This window comes from Paramormyrops kingsleyae, chromosome 3 (assembly GCF_048594095.1).
Source record: "Paramormyrops kingsleyae isolate MSU_618 chromosome 3, PKINGS_0.4, whole genome shotgun sequence".
Lineage (NCBI taxonomy): Eukaryota > Metazoa > Chordata > Actinopteri > Osteoglossiformes > Mormyridae > Paramormyrops > Paramormyrops kingsleyae.
The window spans coordinates 15522396-15542891 of NC_132799.1; the positions used below are offsets into that span (position 1 = coordinate 15522396).

Consider the following 20496-nt stretch of genomic DNA (forward strand, 5'->3'; position numbering starts at 1 on the left):
ACTTTATCACCTGTCCTACAAAGTATTTGTCTGAATGCACTTTAGCTTTGACAACAGCGTGTTGTTAACAATTAAGAAGTTAAATCAGTAACCTCGTTTGGGTTAGGCATGAACCGGCCTTCACGGAGGACAGGTCTGCTTGCAAGAACAACTTTTGAATTTGAAAAGCTTGTATAACCCCCGATAATTTGTTTACAGCTTAAACTGTCTCAAAACGAGACGGGATGGTAAGTAAAATAATGAATTAGTATAATAGCATACGGTTCTGAGAGCATGATATAACCCGTATTCCGAAAGATGCTGCCGGAATTGGATATATCACTTTAAGTTAGCGCCGCGAAATGGAACGTACCACCTCGGCGGGTTCAACGGCAGGGCGCGTTTCCGCTTACAGTAACATTAAAGTTATTTAAAATCTACGTTGAATATGTAAGGACAATTCAACCCGAATCAGTAAACAACGTTAGATTCCATCTATTTAAACAGGGTTTTTTTTTGCATTTGTGTGACCGGTGGTAGCCCAGTCCTGGAGTCCCTGTTTGCGGAAGTTGACGCCCCTCATACGGCTCAAATGGCGCGTCTCCTGGTTTTTACCGTCATGGCTCCATAGGTACATGGTGATGATTATGACGACACATTGTCAAACAAAAAAGCAGTGTGATGGTAGTTAAGGTGTTATATTAACGGAGTTATACAGTGTCGCGCTTTGTGATCACTCGACATGTGTTATTTTAGGTAGCTGCCTTGAGCTCTTTGTCCACCTGGGCTAACGCGGCAAATTTGAAAAACGGTGACGGTCGCCGCCACAAGTCGTAAGTAACGCAGTGATGTACAGAACAGGGATGCACATAACGGGTACGTAAGTACGCATTCACAATTAAAAGCGATACGTGCGGCAATCGATCGTTGAAACGGCGCAAATGAATACGTAATTTATGTGCATTAGCGCTGATATGACAAGAAATTACCGTGGATTGTAACATTTATACCGCAAATGAAGTACGAATTAGCACATAAAGGTTAAAGTACCAGATAATTTCTTGTCATATCAGTGCAGATGCTCATAAAATAAGTACGCATTTACGTTGTTGCCCTACGTATCACTTTTAAAGATGAATCCGTACTTGTGTACCAGTTATGTGCATCCCTGTATATCGACATTGCAAATACTGGTACTACTAATACTACCAATTCTAATGCAATTGCTAGCAATTTGCAAAGTAATGTCTGGGAGGCGTGGAATAGCCAGCATTTAACTAAAGTGCCTGACATTTGATTGATAGCGGTGTGGGCGTTAATGCTGTGTACGGTCATTTTAATAAGTCCTTCAGTCAAGGAAAACAATCGGTTGTTTGATTTACAACAAGTACATTTGAAGCGGGGCTGAAAATACAGCCGTAACAATCTGGAGTGTGTTAATGAAAAAGTTACGGCGAATATAGGTGACCTTAAATGCAGCACAGTTCTAGATGACATTTTCATTTTGAATGTCACCGTGGATTGATGCTAAGTGTTGATGCGTGGATGGATGGTCTCCTGGTACTCAGATGATCCGGAGAACTCGACCCACGCGAGTCTGTACGGCAAAAAAGACAGCTGTGGAAGATTCCTTTGAGGACATGTGAGAATGACTTTCTCTTTCGTAACATTTGAAATATGAGTTAGCTTTATTTAACTAATTTTAGAATGTTTCTTCCATCCATCTTCTGAGTGCTTCATACAGCACCTGTGTGTTTCCTCTGTACCCTCACTCTGAAAGTCGTGTCTCCCGCCCACTTGAGTATTGGTGTGGGTGTGGGTGTGGTTGTGGTTTCGGTTCTTTAGATCCCAAGGTGATGTGAGTGAGGAAGAGGAGGAGTGGCTCCCAGAGCCGAAGGCCCCCAAAAGGCAGAGCAAAGCGGAGCCAAAGGTAAACAATCCCCCCGTCAAGAAGATGACCAAACCACGGGATCCAAAGCCAGAGGCCTCCGGAAAACCAGCGGCTAAGAGGACTAGAGCCCCCAGAGCTAAGAAGACAGCAGCAGCTGGTCCAGCTGAGGGGAGCAGCGTGTGGGAGGGCTCATCTGGGACAAGGAAGACGGTGAAAGAGGAGGTGAGAGCAGCCCACTGTATGGTTTACATGTACACCTGTGGAGTGTGGCCCAAATTTCAGAGGAACGTGGAGAAAATATCAATTAAACAGTGGCAGCAAATACCAAATCACTTGATACTTGGTAGAGCGCAGATGAGTGTCTCGCTGGTCTTTGATTATTCTGGGTTTATATACCCTGGAGAGAGTGAAGTCCTCCTCCGGTCATTTTCCCGATCTACCGTACTTTCTGCAAAGCCTTGTGGTCTTGTAATATGAGTATTACGTATAAGCTTTGTCTGCCGAGCGTCACGTGATCACAACTGAGCCGACGGTTCTTCTCTCTCTCTCTCTCGCTGTGGGATTGTGGGTAATTCTTTCCAAAGCTTGGCCTTAGTCAGCGTGCCTCACTCATATAGTCAAAATTTAGTAGAAAAGCACCATCTGAATAAGGCTGTAGCAGTGCGAGTGATGAATCTGTTTAACGACAATGTAATGTCCACATTTCCACGAAATCGAAAAGGAGGCAAAAGCAGCTGTCATTGGATGGGTTCCTTGTTAAAGTCGCACAAAAAGAAAAAGATTCCAGTGAGCCAACAGATAGCAGTGATTCCGTTAGTTACAGTGAAAGTCGTCCTACAAAATAACCCTCCTCTTCTCCTCTCTCTCGTCTCCCTCACACCATCCACGATTATTTTCAAAGGTAATGTGCAGGTTAATTTGTCTTATGTATTTTTACTTTATATTTTGTATTAGTAATTTTTTTAATGAATATTTTTGGGTTGTGGAACGAATCATCTGAGTTTCCATTATTTCTTATGGAAAAATTTGCTTTGATATACAAGTGCTTTGGGTTATGAGCACGTTTCCGGGACGAATTATGCTCGCAATCAGAGGTTTTACTGTACTTGTATACTTACCTACGGTCTTGATGCCAGTCCTGTTTTATAATATTTCTCAGCATGATGACCACTCTTGTCTTGGTCTCAGAGGCTGTCATTTGCTGTGCCTGACAAGACCCCCAATGATACGGATGGAGCGGAGAGCATCTGGCCGTCATCCAGCCAGCAACCCCTGCCTGTTAAGAAGGAAGAGCCCGAGGATGATTTCACCTTTGAGGAGCCTTCCCCCAAGAAGCTGAAGACCAGTGCGGCCCCACAGGGGGTGTCTGTGAGACGGGCAAAACCCACTCAAGGCCTAAAGAGTGACCTGCAGATGAACTGGAATCTAGTTGAGGTACAGTGCCGAAAAGGTTTTTTCCCGAATGTGTGATCCACTGTGTCTCCTAAAAGATACAAGTACAGATGCTCTTCAGCTTACAATGGGGTTATGTTGCGATGAACCCATCGTAAGCTGAAAATATCGTAAGCCGAATATGATATAATAAATAAATAACCATACGATATGTTGTTAAACATTGTTTGAGATGTTTACGTGGCTGCGTGGATGCTACCTTCGCCCGACATCAGTAGAAAGTATCGTATAGCAAATTGCTAGCCCCAGAAAAAGTTTGAAACTGTGAAAGTTTGGTCTGATGACTGTGTGATTGTGGATCACTATCGCGTCATCATAAAGTCGAAATATCTTAAGTTGAATCACGGTAAAGCATCTGAATTTAAAAGAAGGCATTTAATGTTGCGTTTGTCTCACTTTAATGTTAAATCTTAATGTGTCCTTCTACTGTCACACCACCCTAAATGTAAACGAGCACAAAGGGGGAAAAAAGCTTGTTGATCCACGTAGTGTTTGAATGTGCCTGTCCTCACACAGGCAGCCACGGGTTGACGTTGCCCTTGGGTCTCTGTACAGGTGCTCTCGGCGAAGACGCAATTGGAGGGCTGGGTTTGTACCAATCTTGTCCAGCTGTTCCAGGAAGAGAACACCATTCCCTTTATAGTGCGCTACCGAAAAGAGCTCATCAACCACATGGATGCAGATGCCGTGCGGGAGGTCCAGCTCGCCCTCGAGGACCTCTGGTGAGGGCAGACTGAGGGAGTAGGACAGTGACACAGAGTCATTTTTAAATACTGCTCCTTTAACATCTCTGTATTTTACAGGTTTTGTAAGGTACCAGGGGTGGCTCGGGGGTGCAGCGGTTAGCTCTGTTGCCGCAAACCTCTGGGATCATGGTTCAAATCACCCGATTCACTCACACACGTGCATAAGTATTCATGTGTGAGTGACTGGTGTGTGAGTGCGCCCTGTGATGGGTTAGTGCCCCGTTCTGGGTTGTTCCCTGCCTTGCACTGGTAGCCTTGACACATACAACCCTGAATAGGACAAGTGGATGGATGCATGCATGCATACTTACATACATTATTGTCCCCATATGGAAATTTGACTTGGACTCTGCAAAGCTGGACCCACCAAAACACAAGTAGACCCACCACTCCCTCATACAAAAGATGACAGACAAAGGAGTAAAAACAAACAAACAAATAAATAAATACCCATTTATTCTTTTTGTTATTTAAGACTATTGCTCCAAATACTGATAGATAGAAACAAAAGAGTCCTTAAAATGGTTCACACTATACCTTCTGCCTAACCGTAGCAACTCATATTGGGAACACAGAATATGGGATGGATTACTGAGAATCCTCTCTACCCGTTTGAGTACACATTGATTATAGAGGATCCTGTCTATCCGTTTGAGTACACATTGATTATAGAGGATCCTGTCTATCCGTTTGAGTACACATTGATTATTGAGGATCCTGTCTATCCATTTGAGTACACATTGATTATAGAGGATCCTGTCTATCCGTTTGAGTACACATTGATTATAGAGGATCCTGTCTATCCGTTTGAGTACACATTGATTATAGAGGATCCTGTCTATCCGTTTGAGTACACATTGATTATTGAGGATCCTGTCTATCCATTTGAGTACACATTGATTATAGAGGATCCTGTCTATCCGTTTGAGTACACATTGATTATTGAGGATCCTGTCTATCCATTTGAGTACACATTGATTATTGAGGATCCTGTCTATCCGTTTGAGTACACATTGATTATAGAGGATCCTGTTTATCCGTTTGAGTACACATTGATTATAGAGGATCCTGTCTATCCGTTTGAGTACACATTGATCAAAAATAGACTGCCGATTATATGGATTCTTCTGACTACTGATCTTCATAGCAGGCTGTACCAGACGCATTAACTTTGATTTCAATGTAGCAGGAAGATTCCAAACCATGTAGTCATTCTATACCTAATTTCACTCTCTAAGATAAAACAGAAACATTTTTTTTTGTTCAACTCCATACAGATATAATCTGCGTAAGAAATACATTCTCTGAAGGAGACGAGAACATACCCAGTCAACATGAACATTCCAGGTCAAAGTGCTATCAATATAGATGGCAAGATACAGTGGTACCCTGGAGCACTAACTTTTTGGTCGAGTTCCAAGTCGAATTTCCCCTTAAATTCATTTACATTATTTCTTAATTCATTCCAGACACCCAACTGATTTTTTTAACTTATCTGCCTACCTAACTAATGATAAAAAGCATTAACAATTAATATAAAAACTAATACGCACAAAAAAATCACACGTTCAAAAGCGATAAACATGGAATAAATGACTGTCTCATACTCCAAAGCGAGAGCAGACACGTGCACCACCTTCAAGTCTTGGTATAATGTTCATTTTAAGTTCTACAGTTACTCTCACTACTTTATTCTTTAGTTTGCTGCTATCAGTGCTCAGTGTCTTAGGGTCCATGATTACTGTATCACTAAATGTACTACAAATATTTGTATAAAGCACAAAAAAATTCACACTGAACACAGGAACACATCTTTCGCACGTCGAACTCGGTCTGTAAGTTGAATAAAATTTGACAGACCTGATAGTTGTCCGAGTTGGTAGAGTTAAGAGGTGTTCTACTGTACTTAAGGGACTGAATGTGAAACTTGAGTGATTGGTTGATTACGTATGATCGCCCACTTCCTTAGGGTCAAATATGAAATCCTCAGTTTTTTTTTTTTTACATTTAGAACAAGGTTGTTTGCCTCACACCAATCAACAACTTCCCTTACTTCTGAATGATAGATGTTTGTATCATCATGCCTATAGAATAGGCTTAGCATAGCAGAATAATTTTTTATTGATTTTACAGAACCAGTATTTAAAAGTATAACAACACAGTAGTTTGAGTGCCTAGATGAGTACTGATTGGTGTACAGAGTAAAGATGACAGGTGACCTAACGCAGCCCTGTGGTGTGCCCGTACTGATAGTTTTTACCTTGAATAGACTATTGTGAACTTTAACCGCTGAGTTCTGTTTGTTAAAAATGAATGATACCACTTGATAATTGAAGAGCTGACATCCAACTGGTTGAATTTGAAAATATGGCTTAAGAGTGTTAAAATCAAGCTAAAATCAATAAAAAGCAGTTGAGCATAAGTTCTACTGTCTTCAAGGCTACAATTACCAGTGCTAATTTGTAATTTATGTAGCAGTGCAAGGATAAGAAATTGAAGTAGTGGAGCAGAAACTGAGCAGACGGAATGATTTTTGTATCTCCGTTACATAAAATGCATTAATGAATACCATTTTGCTTGCGTCTCCATATTTTTGCACTGGAAAATGCAGTCAATAATATTGTCTAATGTTGCCAGCACTTATTAGCGGAATAGCTTAGCATCGTTTTCTTATTCTGTGGAAAACAAATCTGGCCAGCAGATCAATCTTTTAATGAATTACCAGCACAATAAATTACGTGTGCATTTTAGTCTACGAGCTCCCATGCTTTTTAGCATAAAGTTCACAGTTCCTGTTGTATGGTGGGAAAGTGATACACAAAAGTGGCCAGGAACTACAAAAGTTCTCGGTCGAGACGGCCCAGGAGCTTGAAACTTCGGTGGGAACTCGTGTTTTGATACATGATCTTAAACAGAGCTTGGAGCATTTCACAGAATGAACACTGGATGGCAGTAAAGGCCTTTAAGAGGGTACATATGGTCATGAAAATCCTGGAAAAATCATGGTATTAAGAAGTCATGTTTTCCAGACCTGGGAACAGGAAATGTTATGGAAAATAAAAAATATCAGAATGTTTTGGAAAAGTCATGGGATTTTTGAGAACTACATTTTCTTCTAATCAGTATTCATAGTGTAACCCCATTTCTTTCTAACAGTATCTTGATCATTACGTGTCCGCACAGGTTGTGAGTATGGAAGGCTTTTGGGACTGAAAATGACAGAAAATGCATCTCGACATGGCATTTTGCCCTCTTTTTTGCACACGGCATTGCATTAAAATACTTGTTTATAATCTGGCGGTGACGTGCATTTTTATACCGCATTAACCCAGTACAAATGTATGTGTTAAAAAGCTCTCTCAGTACTAAGTTATACCTAAGGCAGGCTGTTCAAGGGCAAAGGATTCAGTCTGTAATGCATTATTATTCGTTGTTGCATCGTGTCTCTTGTATTCTTAATACCAGATGATATTATTTAATCATAACCACTGATACTCAACATTTGTAAAAATTTAAACGAAGAGGTTCATTGTTTTGTCTGGTATGCCAAATGTCTAAAGTGAAACAAGTGAAGTATAAGGTAACAATCTGTGTTAATTTATTGTACAAGTTTTTGCTAAAAGACATTATTTACGCATGCCATTATAATTGTCCTGACGTGACATAAGCGTGATATATGCAAGGTTTAAAACCTTTCAAACAAAAGGAATATTTGTAGCGTTTTTAAAGGTTATTAGCTGTTCAGTTCAGTTTAGTTTTGTTCCATTTTTATTTTTATTTTTTTAAAGTTTCCCTAAATAATTTACTGATTCCACTAGTGATTGTCAGAATTGGTTTGCTTTAGTTTAATGCTTAAAGAGGGACTTCTTGATTAACTGGTGCTTTTGTGCTGATTAAGGTGCATTTCAGCATGTGGGGTTAAGAGGCAGGTGATCATGCGCTAGCGCCACCTGCTGATGATTCGATGCGTGACCCTTTGCGAGATCGGAATGTGGTGCCATTCCCTTGAATATGCCGGTCCGTATGCAGCTCGGTGTCCAAGAGGAGCCAGTCGATTTGCCAAACGCTGAAGAAGGAGGGGGTGCTGACTGCTGAGTTGGAGGAAGCTTTGAAGAACTGTACGGGTGCCGAAGAGCTGGACCATGTGGTGAGGGCCCTGCTAGCGCCATTGATGCTCGTCAAGCTCCGCGCATCTGACACACATCAGACCTTATCCACCAATGGCCATGATCTATTGGCATCCATTGGTAACGAATTTCTGATCTGAGGACATCTGTTTGTATTAAATGTCCATGTCTTATTGAACATTTGGAAGCTAAATGTGATTTTTAAACCTTTATAAAGGGCCTCAGTATAAAATTTACATGTAATAAGATGATTCTTTTTTCTGGTGCCTTCAGTATGCCCCCTACAAGAAGGGCAGCAAACTGTCAAAGGCCAGGCGGGCCAAGCAGCTGGGCCTGGAGCCGGCTGCCCTGGCTCTGCTTCAAGCTCCCCAGACCCTAAATCTGCAGACCTGGGTCCAGCCACAAGTTGAAGGTACCCGTGCAAACTGCCTCAAGAGCGTCCCTTGCTGGCTCTAGGGAATCCTCCCTCTCACATACTTTTTGCGTATGCCAAAGAGCTCAAACGCGCTTAATCCGAACGTCATAAGTGAAGCTGCTTGGATGTTTCAGGACATTTTAAATTTTGTTGATGCAGTTATACAAAGTGAACACTAGAGGGCAGAAGAGCACCTCTGATTTGTAACTCTCAACTTACGCTTCCAGATGTTAGTGACTTTATATGATTTTGTGTCTGAAATGTCACAAAACATCGCTCCTGAAATGTATGACAATTTCTGAGCCATCCATGATGATATTACACAATCATGAAGCTCTGTTATTTTTTTTTAACAAAGGGGAGAGAATTATAATGGATTTATTTGTCTTAGTGTTCACTTTCTTATGATGTGACCAAAAATCATCCACAATAATATGATGCTGGTGAAGTATTAAGAAAGGTATTTGTTGCATCAGTAAGAAATTAGTGAGTGAGAGTCACTAGTTTGTAGCTGAGTGGGTTAGCCTATAGTAACACGGAAATGGTGTGTTATAGAGGAGGTTTACCAGCCGCAGCTCTTGGTGTACAGTGAGGAATGACCTACATGTTCTGCCCTTCAGGGCTGTCTTCCCTGAACGAGGTGGCTGCAGGCGTGGGGCAGATTCTGGCCGACATGATGGCCAAAGATAAGGACACGCTGGCCTACGTGCGATCCCTGTGAGAACCGCCTCCTCCGACCCCCGTAACCCCTCAGCTGCCCCTGTAGTCACCTTGCTTGCCATCTCTGAAATGGTGAAACTCTCCAGGTCCGTTAAAACAGCATGTCTGGCAGGTGTGACCGGAACCCGGTGACGCTTCAGTCCTCTCTGTCCAAGACAGCCCTGAAGGACAAAGGGGAGAAACCCAAGGACGTCGACAAGTTCCACCTGTACTGCGACTTCACGTCTAACGTGCAGCGGCTGCAGCACCATCAGGTTAGCTGGACAGGAAGTGACCCGTTCAGGCTTCCTGTCAGAAACCCCACCCCTCAGTCCTCTCCGCTTCCTTTCCTGTCCGATTCCAGGTGGATTAGGGTGGCCACCTTATCCATGTCAGTGGGGACACTATGAGCTAGGACAGGGTTTGCAAACTACCATTTCAGTTAAAAAGACCTGGATTTCACTTTAGCATTGAGTTCTTGCTGTGTGCTGATTGGTCAGGCATGTGTCACTAATGTTAATTAGTGGATGAGTTTTTCAATCAAAGAAGCAAACCAGTCAAAGCACAAGAAGAATTGAACTAATTAGCCAAGCACATGACCCATTCAATTGTAAAGCAGTTTGTAAAACCTGAAGTAGCTCATAGTGACACCCCTGTCGTGGATTAGGTGGCCACCGTAAGGTGGACAGACTCGGAGCAGAGTCAACAGTTGGCTTGAGCGATATGTCGATGTTATCACGACACTTGACAGCCTTCACCAACAGTATCACTTTATCTTTGCAACAATGATATGCGCTCTGAGAAAAAACAAAGATGGCTGACCTGATCATGAAGAAAATGGCTTACTGCACTTGTTTGACAGTTTTTTAAAAATTATTATTATTATTTTAATCCGAATGAGAAAGGCGAGCTGGTAAATTTGAACTAAGTCACTTGTCGCATTTGCCAAAAACACATCACAACAAAAGATGGTGACACCACAAATCTATACTTTCACCCGAGAGTTCATCATCCATGCAAATTTGTAAAGATCAGCAAGGCTAATCTACCGTCAGGATCAGGGACAGATATTTCAGGTGGACAGTCCAGTCAGACCCACATACAACCAACCATTGTCTTAGCGTTAGCGAAATGCATAAAATGCAGATGTGAGTGTTCAAGATGGAAAGAATGCAGAAACGCAATCACGAGACTTATGGTGCATTTATTCAAAGACACTTAACCGTCACTTTGAGGTCCCAACTCACAAGTACTTTGCGACAACTGCCATTGCACATTAGTACCAGAATAATAGAAGTGGAAGCAGCCATACGACAGCAGATTACCTTTTGTTAAGCCCTTATTTTCGGACTTGTATTACCACACTTAGTTCTTCTTCTTCTTCTTCTTCTTATTGGTTATTACGGCTAACACAGAAAAGTCGCATGATACTTAAGTGACGGCTTTCTAGCTTGTCCTCAACCCTCCCTGCTTGTGGTTTAGAGTGACAGCAGCTAAATGCCTCCTTGTGGCCAAATTCTGGAATTTTTTAAATGAGTGACGCTTTTTATTTTCAGTAATGTAAACGATATTATCGCAAGATTATAAATAGACAAATTGAGGAGTTTGGAAAACTGAATGTTGCCCAACCCTGCTCAACAAGGCTGTTAGCACAACATGCTTTTCATATTACTGGTGCCGTGGAACAACCAGGCTATTTAGGATAAGTGAGGAAACTGTTTTCCTTCTGTGCTTGTTGACGTTTTAGTCCAGAGAACATGTATGTTTTTATGTATTTTCTGAGGTAGACATTTAACTGAAACTTTCGGTTGCTCCCTCAAGACTTGTATTAGATCCTTAACTGGTATCCTGCATATTGGGTTATTGACTCTTGTTTTTAATGAGTACTCAACAAGTGCTGAAGCTCATCTGTTTGAAGAGTGTTCCCTGCCTTGGCAGCATAACTCATCTGGGAAAATTAGCCCTGTCCACCCTTTCAGCGTGAAACTATCAGCCCCAATCTCTGTGATTCTGTACTCTGCATAAGGACGACCTTGATGGTAATGCCTTGCTTGCTAGCCGTGTTTTTACAGCATGGAAGTTAGGGGTCTGCAGGTTTTGCAGGCATTCTGTTAATATGCTTAGCGGACTAGGAAGCTGACTTACACACAGACGGAGACACACAGTCGCTCAGTGGGGGGCTCGACACCCACGTCCCCGTCTGCTGCCCTTTAAGCCATTCAGTCAGGTGCTGATATTTGTGGCCCAGCAGTGGACAGCGCCCCATGCCGGGGGCTGGTACCCGCACCCTGCTGCCCTCTGCCCCCCCCCAATTTTGTTACTCACAGCTTGTGTAGGGGCACATGTCACTGTGAGTTTGTCAAAAGCGCCCAACGACAAGCCAGCACATTCTCCGGGGCCGTGCCCCCCCGACACCCCCGACACTTCCCTTTAACATATGTGGCATGTCCCCGCCGCTCCGTGATTGGATTAGCAGCGGAGATTGACAGGCAGTGCCCCATGCTGACAGGCGTTGCTGGGGCTTGCGGTGAGCAGAGTCCGACACACGCGCTCGGCGGTTCCCGTCATGAGGTTTGTCACTAAGTGTTAACTTTCATTTTACTTGCCGGCACCCGCTCGCTGTCAGACCGGAGCGAAAGCGGACCTTTGGTTTCCACGGAGGCTGAGCACCCGATGTGTTTTGACAGAAGGCGTGTGGGCGCCCAGGAACACGCACATTTAATGTAGCACGTCATTCCAGCCGGTGTGTAAAGGGCAGATGTAGGGTGGGGGCAGTGCTGTGGGGTGCTGAGCTTGGGGGTCCGCAGCTGCCCCTCCCGTAGGTAAGGTGTTTGACATTAAGCACCACTTACGTAAATTCTCGAAAAACTTGAATAGAAATAAGAAATAGGCTATTGAGATGCCTGGGGTTGTGTGTGTGTGTGTGTGTGTGTGTGTGTGTGTGGTGCAGCTTTCTGAGGGTGTCTTGTCTAGGTAAGTGTTTTCTTAGCGGACCCCCAGACAGCCCACATTTTTGCTCCCTCTCAGCTCCCAGCCAATCAAGAACACCGGGTAACATCAGATAAGAGGGTAACGATCTGGAAGAATGATACACTTTTAACAACAACTAGTAACACAGCAATTTACAATCTTTGAAAAAACAAAGTTTTGAAAGGCGTAAGTAGCGTTTAGTGGGAAATCCCATTAAACAAAGCACACGCAATTATGCAAGACAACGCGAGTAATGAAAAAGCAATGGATGATTATGGGAGTCGCTGGCTTGGGCTGTTTTGCACACTCGCTGCAGCTTGTGAAACACGGGGGGCTGATATCGCAACAAAGTGTGAGTGACGCTGTTGCCAGTGGGAGAGACATTGCGGGGCAATTTAAGCATTCGCTTGAAACAAGATGCACAAATGAGGTAGAACAGAACGTTATGTATGTTTCTAGTTGCCTAATTAAAGATTTTTTAGCATACATTTTTTCCATTTGTACTTACTACTTAAAAAAATATCAATAATACATAAAGTATAAGTATTTCCATCCATCCATTATCTATACCGCTTACTCCATCTGGGTCGCGGGGAAGTTGGAGCCAATCCCAGCATCTTTTGGGCGAGAGGCGGGGTACTCCCTGGGCAGGTCGCCAGTCCACCACAGGGCCAAGTATAAGTATTTATATATTATAAATATTTATTATATTAAAGTTAAGAGCTTTTGTATCAGTATTGGCAGTATCAGAATCAGTTCGGAAATGAGAAAATGTGGATTGGCCTATCCCTAGTTATTTACTATAATAAATAATGAGTAGCTGATATGCCAGTGACACATCCCCAGGTGACTCCTAGTCATTTTCAAGCTCCTGTCTGCAGTGTCTGAGAACTGGAGATCCAGCCTTTTACGGCACCTGGTCCGGTCCCTCTGAGTGCATGCTGCAGATGGGCTCAACAATGAGGGCTGAGCTTATTTTATGTACACACACACACACAGCCCCCGATCTGCATCTGTCCCGGGTGACGGATGTGCAGTGACAGGCCTGGTTTCAGGTGACCTGCAGCCCTGATTGAGTGATTACCTGTTATGTCGGCAGCTTCAATGTCTCAGACGATACACACTGAGGTCCTTCGCTTCAGTGTTTCCCGTTTTGATTAGTCGCTCATGGTCAGCTTTAACTCAGTTACTTCTCAAAATGAGTTTTTCTTTCACAAGACCGTAAGAGGAACTTGGAAGGGGAGACATGAAATGTGAATTTATTTTTCTGTGGATTCCTCTACTTTTATTCAGCTCCAGTCATTTTTAAATCACTGTATTGAAAACCAACTTTGTTTATTTACGTCTTCTCATTAGATGCTGTTTAGAGTTTTCTTCCCTTTTTTCTTCTTTCTTCCTTCTTCCTTGTCTCTTTACGATTCTTACATCTAAATACAATGGAAACTGCTTATAGTGATCAGTTACAGTGATCATCTGCTTATAAAAAAAAGTACAAACACTGTTTAAATGATTTGCTTATAGTAATCAAGTAGTCTGCTGACAGTGTTCATTTTATGTCTTTTTATCCATAACATATGGAAAAAAATAATATTATGGTAATTCTTTTTTTTTTTTTTTACTTGCCTGCTTTGCCATGCAGTAACCAGTCTTTTTCTGGCTAGCTACCTGAGGCTAATGCTGCGTGCACAGAAAACACGACGGGAAAAAGAAAGTCATTTTCTCTCAGTGACAAAGATTGACTCATGAAAGCTTATGAGAAGCTGCCAAAAATGAGTCAATGAGATGCAGCAGCAAAACCACAATTAGGTGTATTTTATGTTCAGTACTGTATTATAGTGTATTTGAATTATACACGGTTCAGTAATTTGTGCAGTACTGTAATTTGAAAAGCGTTTGAAACACCTATACTGTATTTTTAGAGTAAATAAATTTCAGTAAATAGCAACGCTGTTAATTTGATTTCCTTATATTTCTGTAATAAATATACAAATGTCAATTAGATGGTAATCTGCCAGAGACAAAAAGAAAAAGCTCAGGGTCTTTATGTTTATCCGTAACGTGCCACTTAAGTGCCTCCTCAGCACATCCTCATCACCTCCTCATCACCTCCTCAGTACGTCCTCAGGAACTCCTCAGTACGTCCTCAGGAACTCCTCGCTGTAAAGGGGGCGGCTCCTCTTCCTCTTGATAGATTAATTCCTTAATTGATGAGCTGATGAAGACATATTTTCTTTTTACTGTAAATTTATCCAGAGCGAATTCACGCTGTGGCTTGTCGGGTGTGGTTCTCGTCTGGCAGAGAGCATGTCACATTCGTTACACTCAGAGCGGGGATTTCCTCGTTTAAATCACTATTACCCTCATTATCATTATTACCCTCCATGTATCTTCTATATAAAAAAAACTGTGAACTGCGTCCTTGAATTAGACCTGATAAGGGGTCTTGTTTTCTCCAGTATAAATGGAAAAACACTGAGGCATATTTTTATTTTCAGGATTTTTTAAAGTTTTTAGCTGAGAAGCAAAACTGACCCAACTTAATCCTTTTCACTACAAAGTTAGGTAAAAAAAAATCTCCACTGTATTAGTAACACTGCAACACTTCAATTTAACGTTTCTTATTAGTTGAATGCATTTTAAAATCGCGCATCATGTCGCATTAGTTTCTCAGTCTTAATAATCACCATCAGTATGTAAAATGAGCATTGGCTCATTGAGATGATTTTGTTGCTTAATGGATTTGTAAAGTATTTAAATAGTGCAGAATAAAATTTAAACAAACTTTTGCGTGATAATTACTTATTCAGAACTAATATTAAAAGCATGTGATTTAGATAAGTATCTTGGCTTATTTTTTCCCTTTAAATGTTTTGTTTTATTGTGCCATTATTGTGCAATGATTCTCGTAGTTTTCTTGTTTAATTTCTGCATTTAAAATGCTTTTGGCATATTTCCTCATTATGACCTCATGTCACGTAACAGATACCAGTTGTTGATTTTTACCGTTTTAACAATGTTTCCTTTTAGTTGCATTGCTTTGTGCAGGCAGGTCACGCTCGTCCCAAGCGATGCTTGTAGGGCTCATGTCGATGATGCTCCCTGCATGGGACTTGGGACGTTTTATAACCCGGTGACTGTCGGGTCCGCCTGGGCGTTGGTGTGTAGCCCCAAGCTGATTAACTCAGTGACGCACCTTGGTGTCATGTCAGGAAGTAATTAAAATTGATTGTTCCTGGCTAATGGGCGACCTGGCCCCTATGAACTGTCCCTCATGGTTTCTGTCGCCATCTGTCTGCCAGATGGTTACCTGCTGGCGTGTTACTGTGACAGAGTGTCAGCCAAAAGTGGCCAGAGGTATCTCCTGTGCCTCACCTTAACGAGGGGAAACTCCCCACCCCTGGTGTCAGGGTGACATCTATGCTCTGCTGCTCTGTGCCCCATTCCGTCTTTTTGTTTTTTCAATTTCTGCTGCTGTATTTTGACTAGAATGAATGGTTAAGTACGTTGGTTCCTGCTGGTTTCATGGCAGATTAATGGAAGAAAGTGTGTTTGTTGTGTTCTAATGTGTTTCTTTAAAATCCACTGAGTCTATCCATGTCGATAGGAACTCTGAAGATGTACCACTGTAAGAATACGTCATCTTTAATATAATACTTACTGCCATGATTTGAGTCAAATTCTTGCATGGGGGCTGCGCCGTCTGTCAGCTCTGTTTTTCTGCTTTAAGTTCAGATTGATGCCTCATGCCCCCCCCTCTCACAATCATCTTTTACTTTTCTCTGCAAAAGGTTCCTCCAGAAAAGGTCAGACACTTAAAACTATTCACTTAACAGCATGTCGCTCTTCCTTGAAGCAAGAGCGAGAGAGCGCAAAATGTCTGCTCGCTGCGGGGCGGGCCAGCATCCACTGGAGGTTTCAGTGAGGGTGGCAGGGTTGGCGTGGGATGGAGGTCCTCACCTCGGCTGCCACCATCTGTCTCAGCGGGTTACGTTTGCCTTGCAGGTTCTGGCCATTAACCGAGGGGAGAATCTGAAGATTCTGACAGTGAAGGTCAACATCCCCGACAGGGTGAAGAGCGAGTTCTGTAGATGGTGTGTTAATGTCAGGTTAGTCTCCTCCCCCTCCTGCTCACACTGTCCGTCAGTCTCTCCCTTGACCAGCCAACACAACAGAACGATTACAGGATCCTACACATGCACACATTCCCTCCCCCCCCCCCCCCTACTTGTGAAATGGTACCATCCTTGACAGGCCATCACAGCAGGGTTTGCCACACTAGTAAGCCCCCCCCCCCACACACACACACAAGCACACACCTGTTTCCATTCCCATCGTGTTGGCCTGCTGCGACGCAAACATCCCAATTGCATCACAGGAGAACGGCATCGCATGCGTCTTTCCTGCAAGCCGCTCCAAATGCGGAACCAGTGGCCCAGCTGGGCTTACTAGCGGGGAGAGTCTTCCATTTTATTGTCGTCGTTATGAGAAGCTGCATTTACAGCCGTTTCCCACACTCGGCACAGTAACCCGAAACCTGACTCCACTTGTCCAAAAGGCATAAACCCCATGATTTAACGAAATGCGCTTTGCTAATTTAGTCCGTTTCTCTCTTTATGAGGTCATTTTATTTTGCCAGGTGGTGTTGGGGGGGTTTATTTATTGTAATCAGCATAAGTTTTTGGTAATTTGGAAAAAGGCTTTTTATTCCAGATCTGTTTCTGATTCTGAAATCCCTGCTTTCTGTTTGCCTTCAAAGGCATGAAACAGGTCTGTTAGTAAATTTAGTTTTATAATCTTTCCCGGAACTGCACAGGTGCTGTCGACCCTGAAATCTGATAGTATAATGAAGTGTCAAATAGGTCTTTAGTAATGCTTGTAGTTATTGATTCTTGCATTTCTATACACATAAAAGAAATCCTTCCACATTAACTGTGTGCATTTGGAAAAAGTGTGTGTGTGTGTGTGTGTGTGTGTGTGTGTGTGTGTGTGTGTGTGTCTCCTCCATGAATCTCCACCTTACCATGGTGGAGGGGTTTGTGAGTCCCAGTGATCCCAGGAGCCATGTTATCAGGGGAAGTTGTCCCTGGTAGTATCTTTCATGACATATAGGTCCTAGGTGAGACTAAGGGCAATTCAATCAACTCTTATGGAGAATGAAAACAAGCACTCAGGAGCCTAACCTGAAACAGACGACCCCCCCACCTGCAGGGGGAGCCATAAGGGTCTGGTGCATTGATGATTGGGCAGCACTTGAAGGCAGAGGCCTAGGTGGACTGATCCCCAGCTACCAAAATTGGCTGTAGGGACATAGAATCTGACCTCAAGTGGGAAACGGGCTTGAGCTGGTGTAGCAGGTCGAAAAATACCATCTACATATAGGCAGGCTCACCTCAGTGCACAGCACAGGCACTGGAACCAAACTCCTTGAGAGGGGTTGGACACTGGATTTCACACTGGATTTGCCCTGGCTGAGAGGCATAGGGCAGGTGTGGGTCTACTTATAGCCGCCTGGTTCATCACTTATAACTTGGAGTTCACCCACTCTAGCGAGATTTTTGCTTCTCTTTGACTTTGAGTTGGAATATGAGCTCTGACTGTTATCTGTGCTTATGTACCGAACAGACTGTCTGGACTTGGAAACTCTGGGTGGGCTTTTACAAGGCACTCCCTATGGGTACTCCATTGTTCTGCTGGGGGACTTGAATGCTCAGGTAGGTAATGACCTGGAGAGAAACCCGGTGTGATTGGGAGGAATGACCCATCCGAACTCAACCCAAACGGCCCAGTTATTGGACTCCCATGTTAATGAAGGCCATGTTTGAGCATAAGGATGTTCATAAGTGTACTCAGCACCAGAACACCCTTGGCCGCAGCTCGATGATTGATTTTGTTGTCATATCATCAGATTTGAGACAGTATGCCTTGGATATTCAGGTGAAGAGAGGAGTTGAGCTGATCACCACGTAGTAGTGTTGGATCGGATAACATGAGAAATGCCAGACCGCCTGATAGACCCCAATGCATAGAGAGCCAAGGTTGGCTGGTGATATTGTGGGCCTTGTTCCATTCATTGCTGAGGTGGCTGTGCAGAGCTGTGGTCATATGGTTGTTGGTGTCTGTTGCTGCGGAGTGTCCAACCCAGTGGTGGACAACAGCGTTAGCTTGTGAGACTACGAAGGCTACTGACATTTACCAGCAGCCTAAACAGAATGCAGCTTTGGTAGTTACGGAAACAAGAATGTAGGTGCTGGAGAAGTTTAGTGAAGCCATGGAAAATTACTTTTTATTATCCTTGAAGAGATTCTGGCAAACAACCAGGCGACTGCAGCCAGCCAATGGTTGGAGAGTGTCCAGTGCAGTGACCTCAGGATTACATCGCTGTCTTTTTTTTTCCCCAGATGATGTGGTCCTGTTAGCTTAATCAAGCTGTGATTTCCAGTATGCACTGGGGAAGTAGCCAGGATGAGGATTAGCACCTCCAAATCTGAGGCCATGGTTATCACTGGGAAAACAGTGGACTGCCCCCTCCAGATTGGGGATGGGTCACTGCAGGGGTGGTGAACCTGATCCATGTAGAGCTGCTGTGGGTACGGGTTGAACTCTCAATCAGCTAATAACAGTGGGCCCCAGGAGTGGAGTTGAGAACCACTGCTTTATTATTGACTAAATAAGGGGCAGATCAGGGCAGTGTCACCAATTAGGTGCACGTTGAAGTGTGATGAAGAGCCTTGTCGAAAGGTGAAGCTTTTGATTTATGGCTGATCTACAGTTCTACCCTCACCTATGGTAACAAGCTCTGGGTTGTGACAGAAAGAATGAAATACAAGTGACAGGATATTTGGGTGGGACTCAAAGTTGAACCACTGCTCCTCCACATTGGAAGGAGCTGAGGTGGATTGGGCATCTTTCTAGGATGCCTCCTGGACACCTTCCTGGGGAGGTGCTTCAGCCATGTCCAACCAGGAGGAGACCCCGGGACAGACCCAGGACTCACTGGAGAGATAATCCCTCTCTGCTGGCCTGAGATTGCCTGGGTGTGCCTCTGGAGGAGCTGGAAGGTGGGTGGATGGGTAACTGATGTTTGTGTGTGTATATAAAACTAAATCATAATATATGCTTGATTCGTAACATAAATATAAGAGTCTGGAAGTCATAAATTATACAGCAAACAAAAACAGTACGAAGTGATTTTAATTACTGCTTCAGGAGATCAGTTTCCTGTTTGTTATAAGGAAACATTGATCCAGCCTATATACATTATTAACCCCCCCGCCCCGGATCCTGGGGTGGGGGTTGGATCATACCACAGAGCTAGGGGACTCCCTGACTGGGAAGCTGGGCCATCACTGGGTCCTCGCTTAATCAGTACAGAATGTAGTCTGTTATAGTCTTGATTGTTTGTTTTTTCCTAAATGGTAGACTCCAAAAGACGTCACAATGGTGCAAACACTTTGGCAAATACATACCGTGTATATTTAATGTGCCTTTTTTTTGTGTGAGAAATTTTACATAATCGTAGTAACGGACCTAAATTATGCTGTTACCAAACCGATCTGCTATTTCTCTTCTGTTTCTTTTGTCGTCCATTATTTTTATACAAAAACATTTTACTTGTATGACTTTCTCTCTTCTCTGAATCAGGAATCAGTTACTGGTATTGCACCTATAATGAAAGCATGTGTTTTATCTAATGAACGGCTCGCTTTCGGTCAGCGACGCCGGTCGGCAGTGATGCCTGCATTCGACCTCTCCTCCTTTTCCTCCCCCTTCCTTCCTCGCTCCTGCGTCTGCTCTGTACTTTCGAACTCCAGTTTTCAACCTATAATAACAATCACCTTATAATTCAGAAACTGAATTTCATTCTGCGGAAGAGGAATCTTTTATACACAATGCATTTGCTTTGGCAGAGAGAGGTAAAATTATACTTACCAAAATGATACACAGAAGAATTCATCCTCCAACTGTCCTCTCTGGGTAGTAAGATGATAAATTCTGTGTATCCTCAAGGCAAATGTTTTTTTTTTTGTCTTGGCTTGACTTTTTTTTTTTTTTTTAAAAGATCAACCCTCCACAAGAAGTTTGTCTGAATATCTCAGTTGATGACTTTGACAGGAGGGTGTCGCTGTGGGATTTTGCAGCAGACTCTGCTTGGATAATTGTTCTTTGTGCGTTTGTGCTTGAGTGAGGGGTTATGAGAAATGTTTGCAGGCTTTTTGA

The 20496-nt window shown here is 43.1% G+C and overlaps 1 protein-coding gene across 1 annotated transcript in view; it reads left to right on the plus strand.

The window, feature by feature from the left end:
• The first annotated feature begins 468 nt into the window (after positions 1-468).
• The window catches only part of srbd1 (S1 RNA binding domain 1), a 62743-nt gene continuing 42715 nt past the window's right edge, over positions 469-20496 (plus strand). Inside the window, exons 1-11 of the mRNA XM_023804389.2 lie at positions 469-610; positions 736-812; positions 1548-1621; positions 1825-2092; positions 3059-3304; positions 3878-4044; positions 8098-8215; positions 8469-8607; positions 9231-9327; positions 9443-9584; positions 16282-16385. Coding sequence (XP_023660157.1) covers positions 1548-1621; positions 1825-2092; positions 3059-3304; positions 3878-4044; positions 8098-8215; positions 8469-8607; positions 9231-9327; positions 9443-9584; positions 16282-16385 — 1355 coding nt within the window. The 5' untranslated portion in view covers positions 469-610; positions 736-812. The remainder of the gene's footprint in view (positions 611-735; positions 813-1547; positions 1622-1824; positions 2093-3058; positions 3305-3877; positions 4045-8097; positions 8216-8468; positions 8608-9230; positions 9328-9442; positions 9585-16281; positions 16386-20496) is intronic.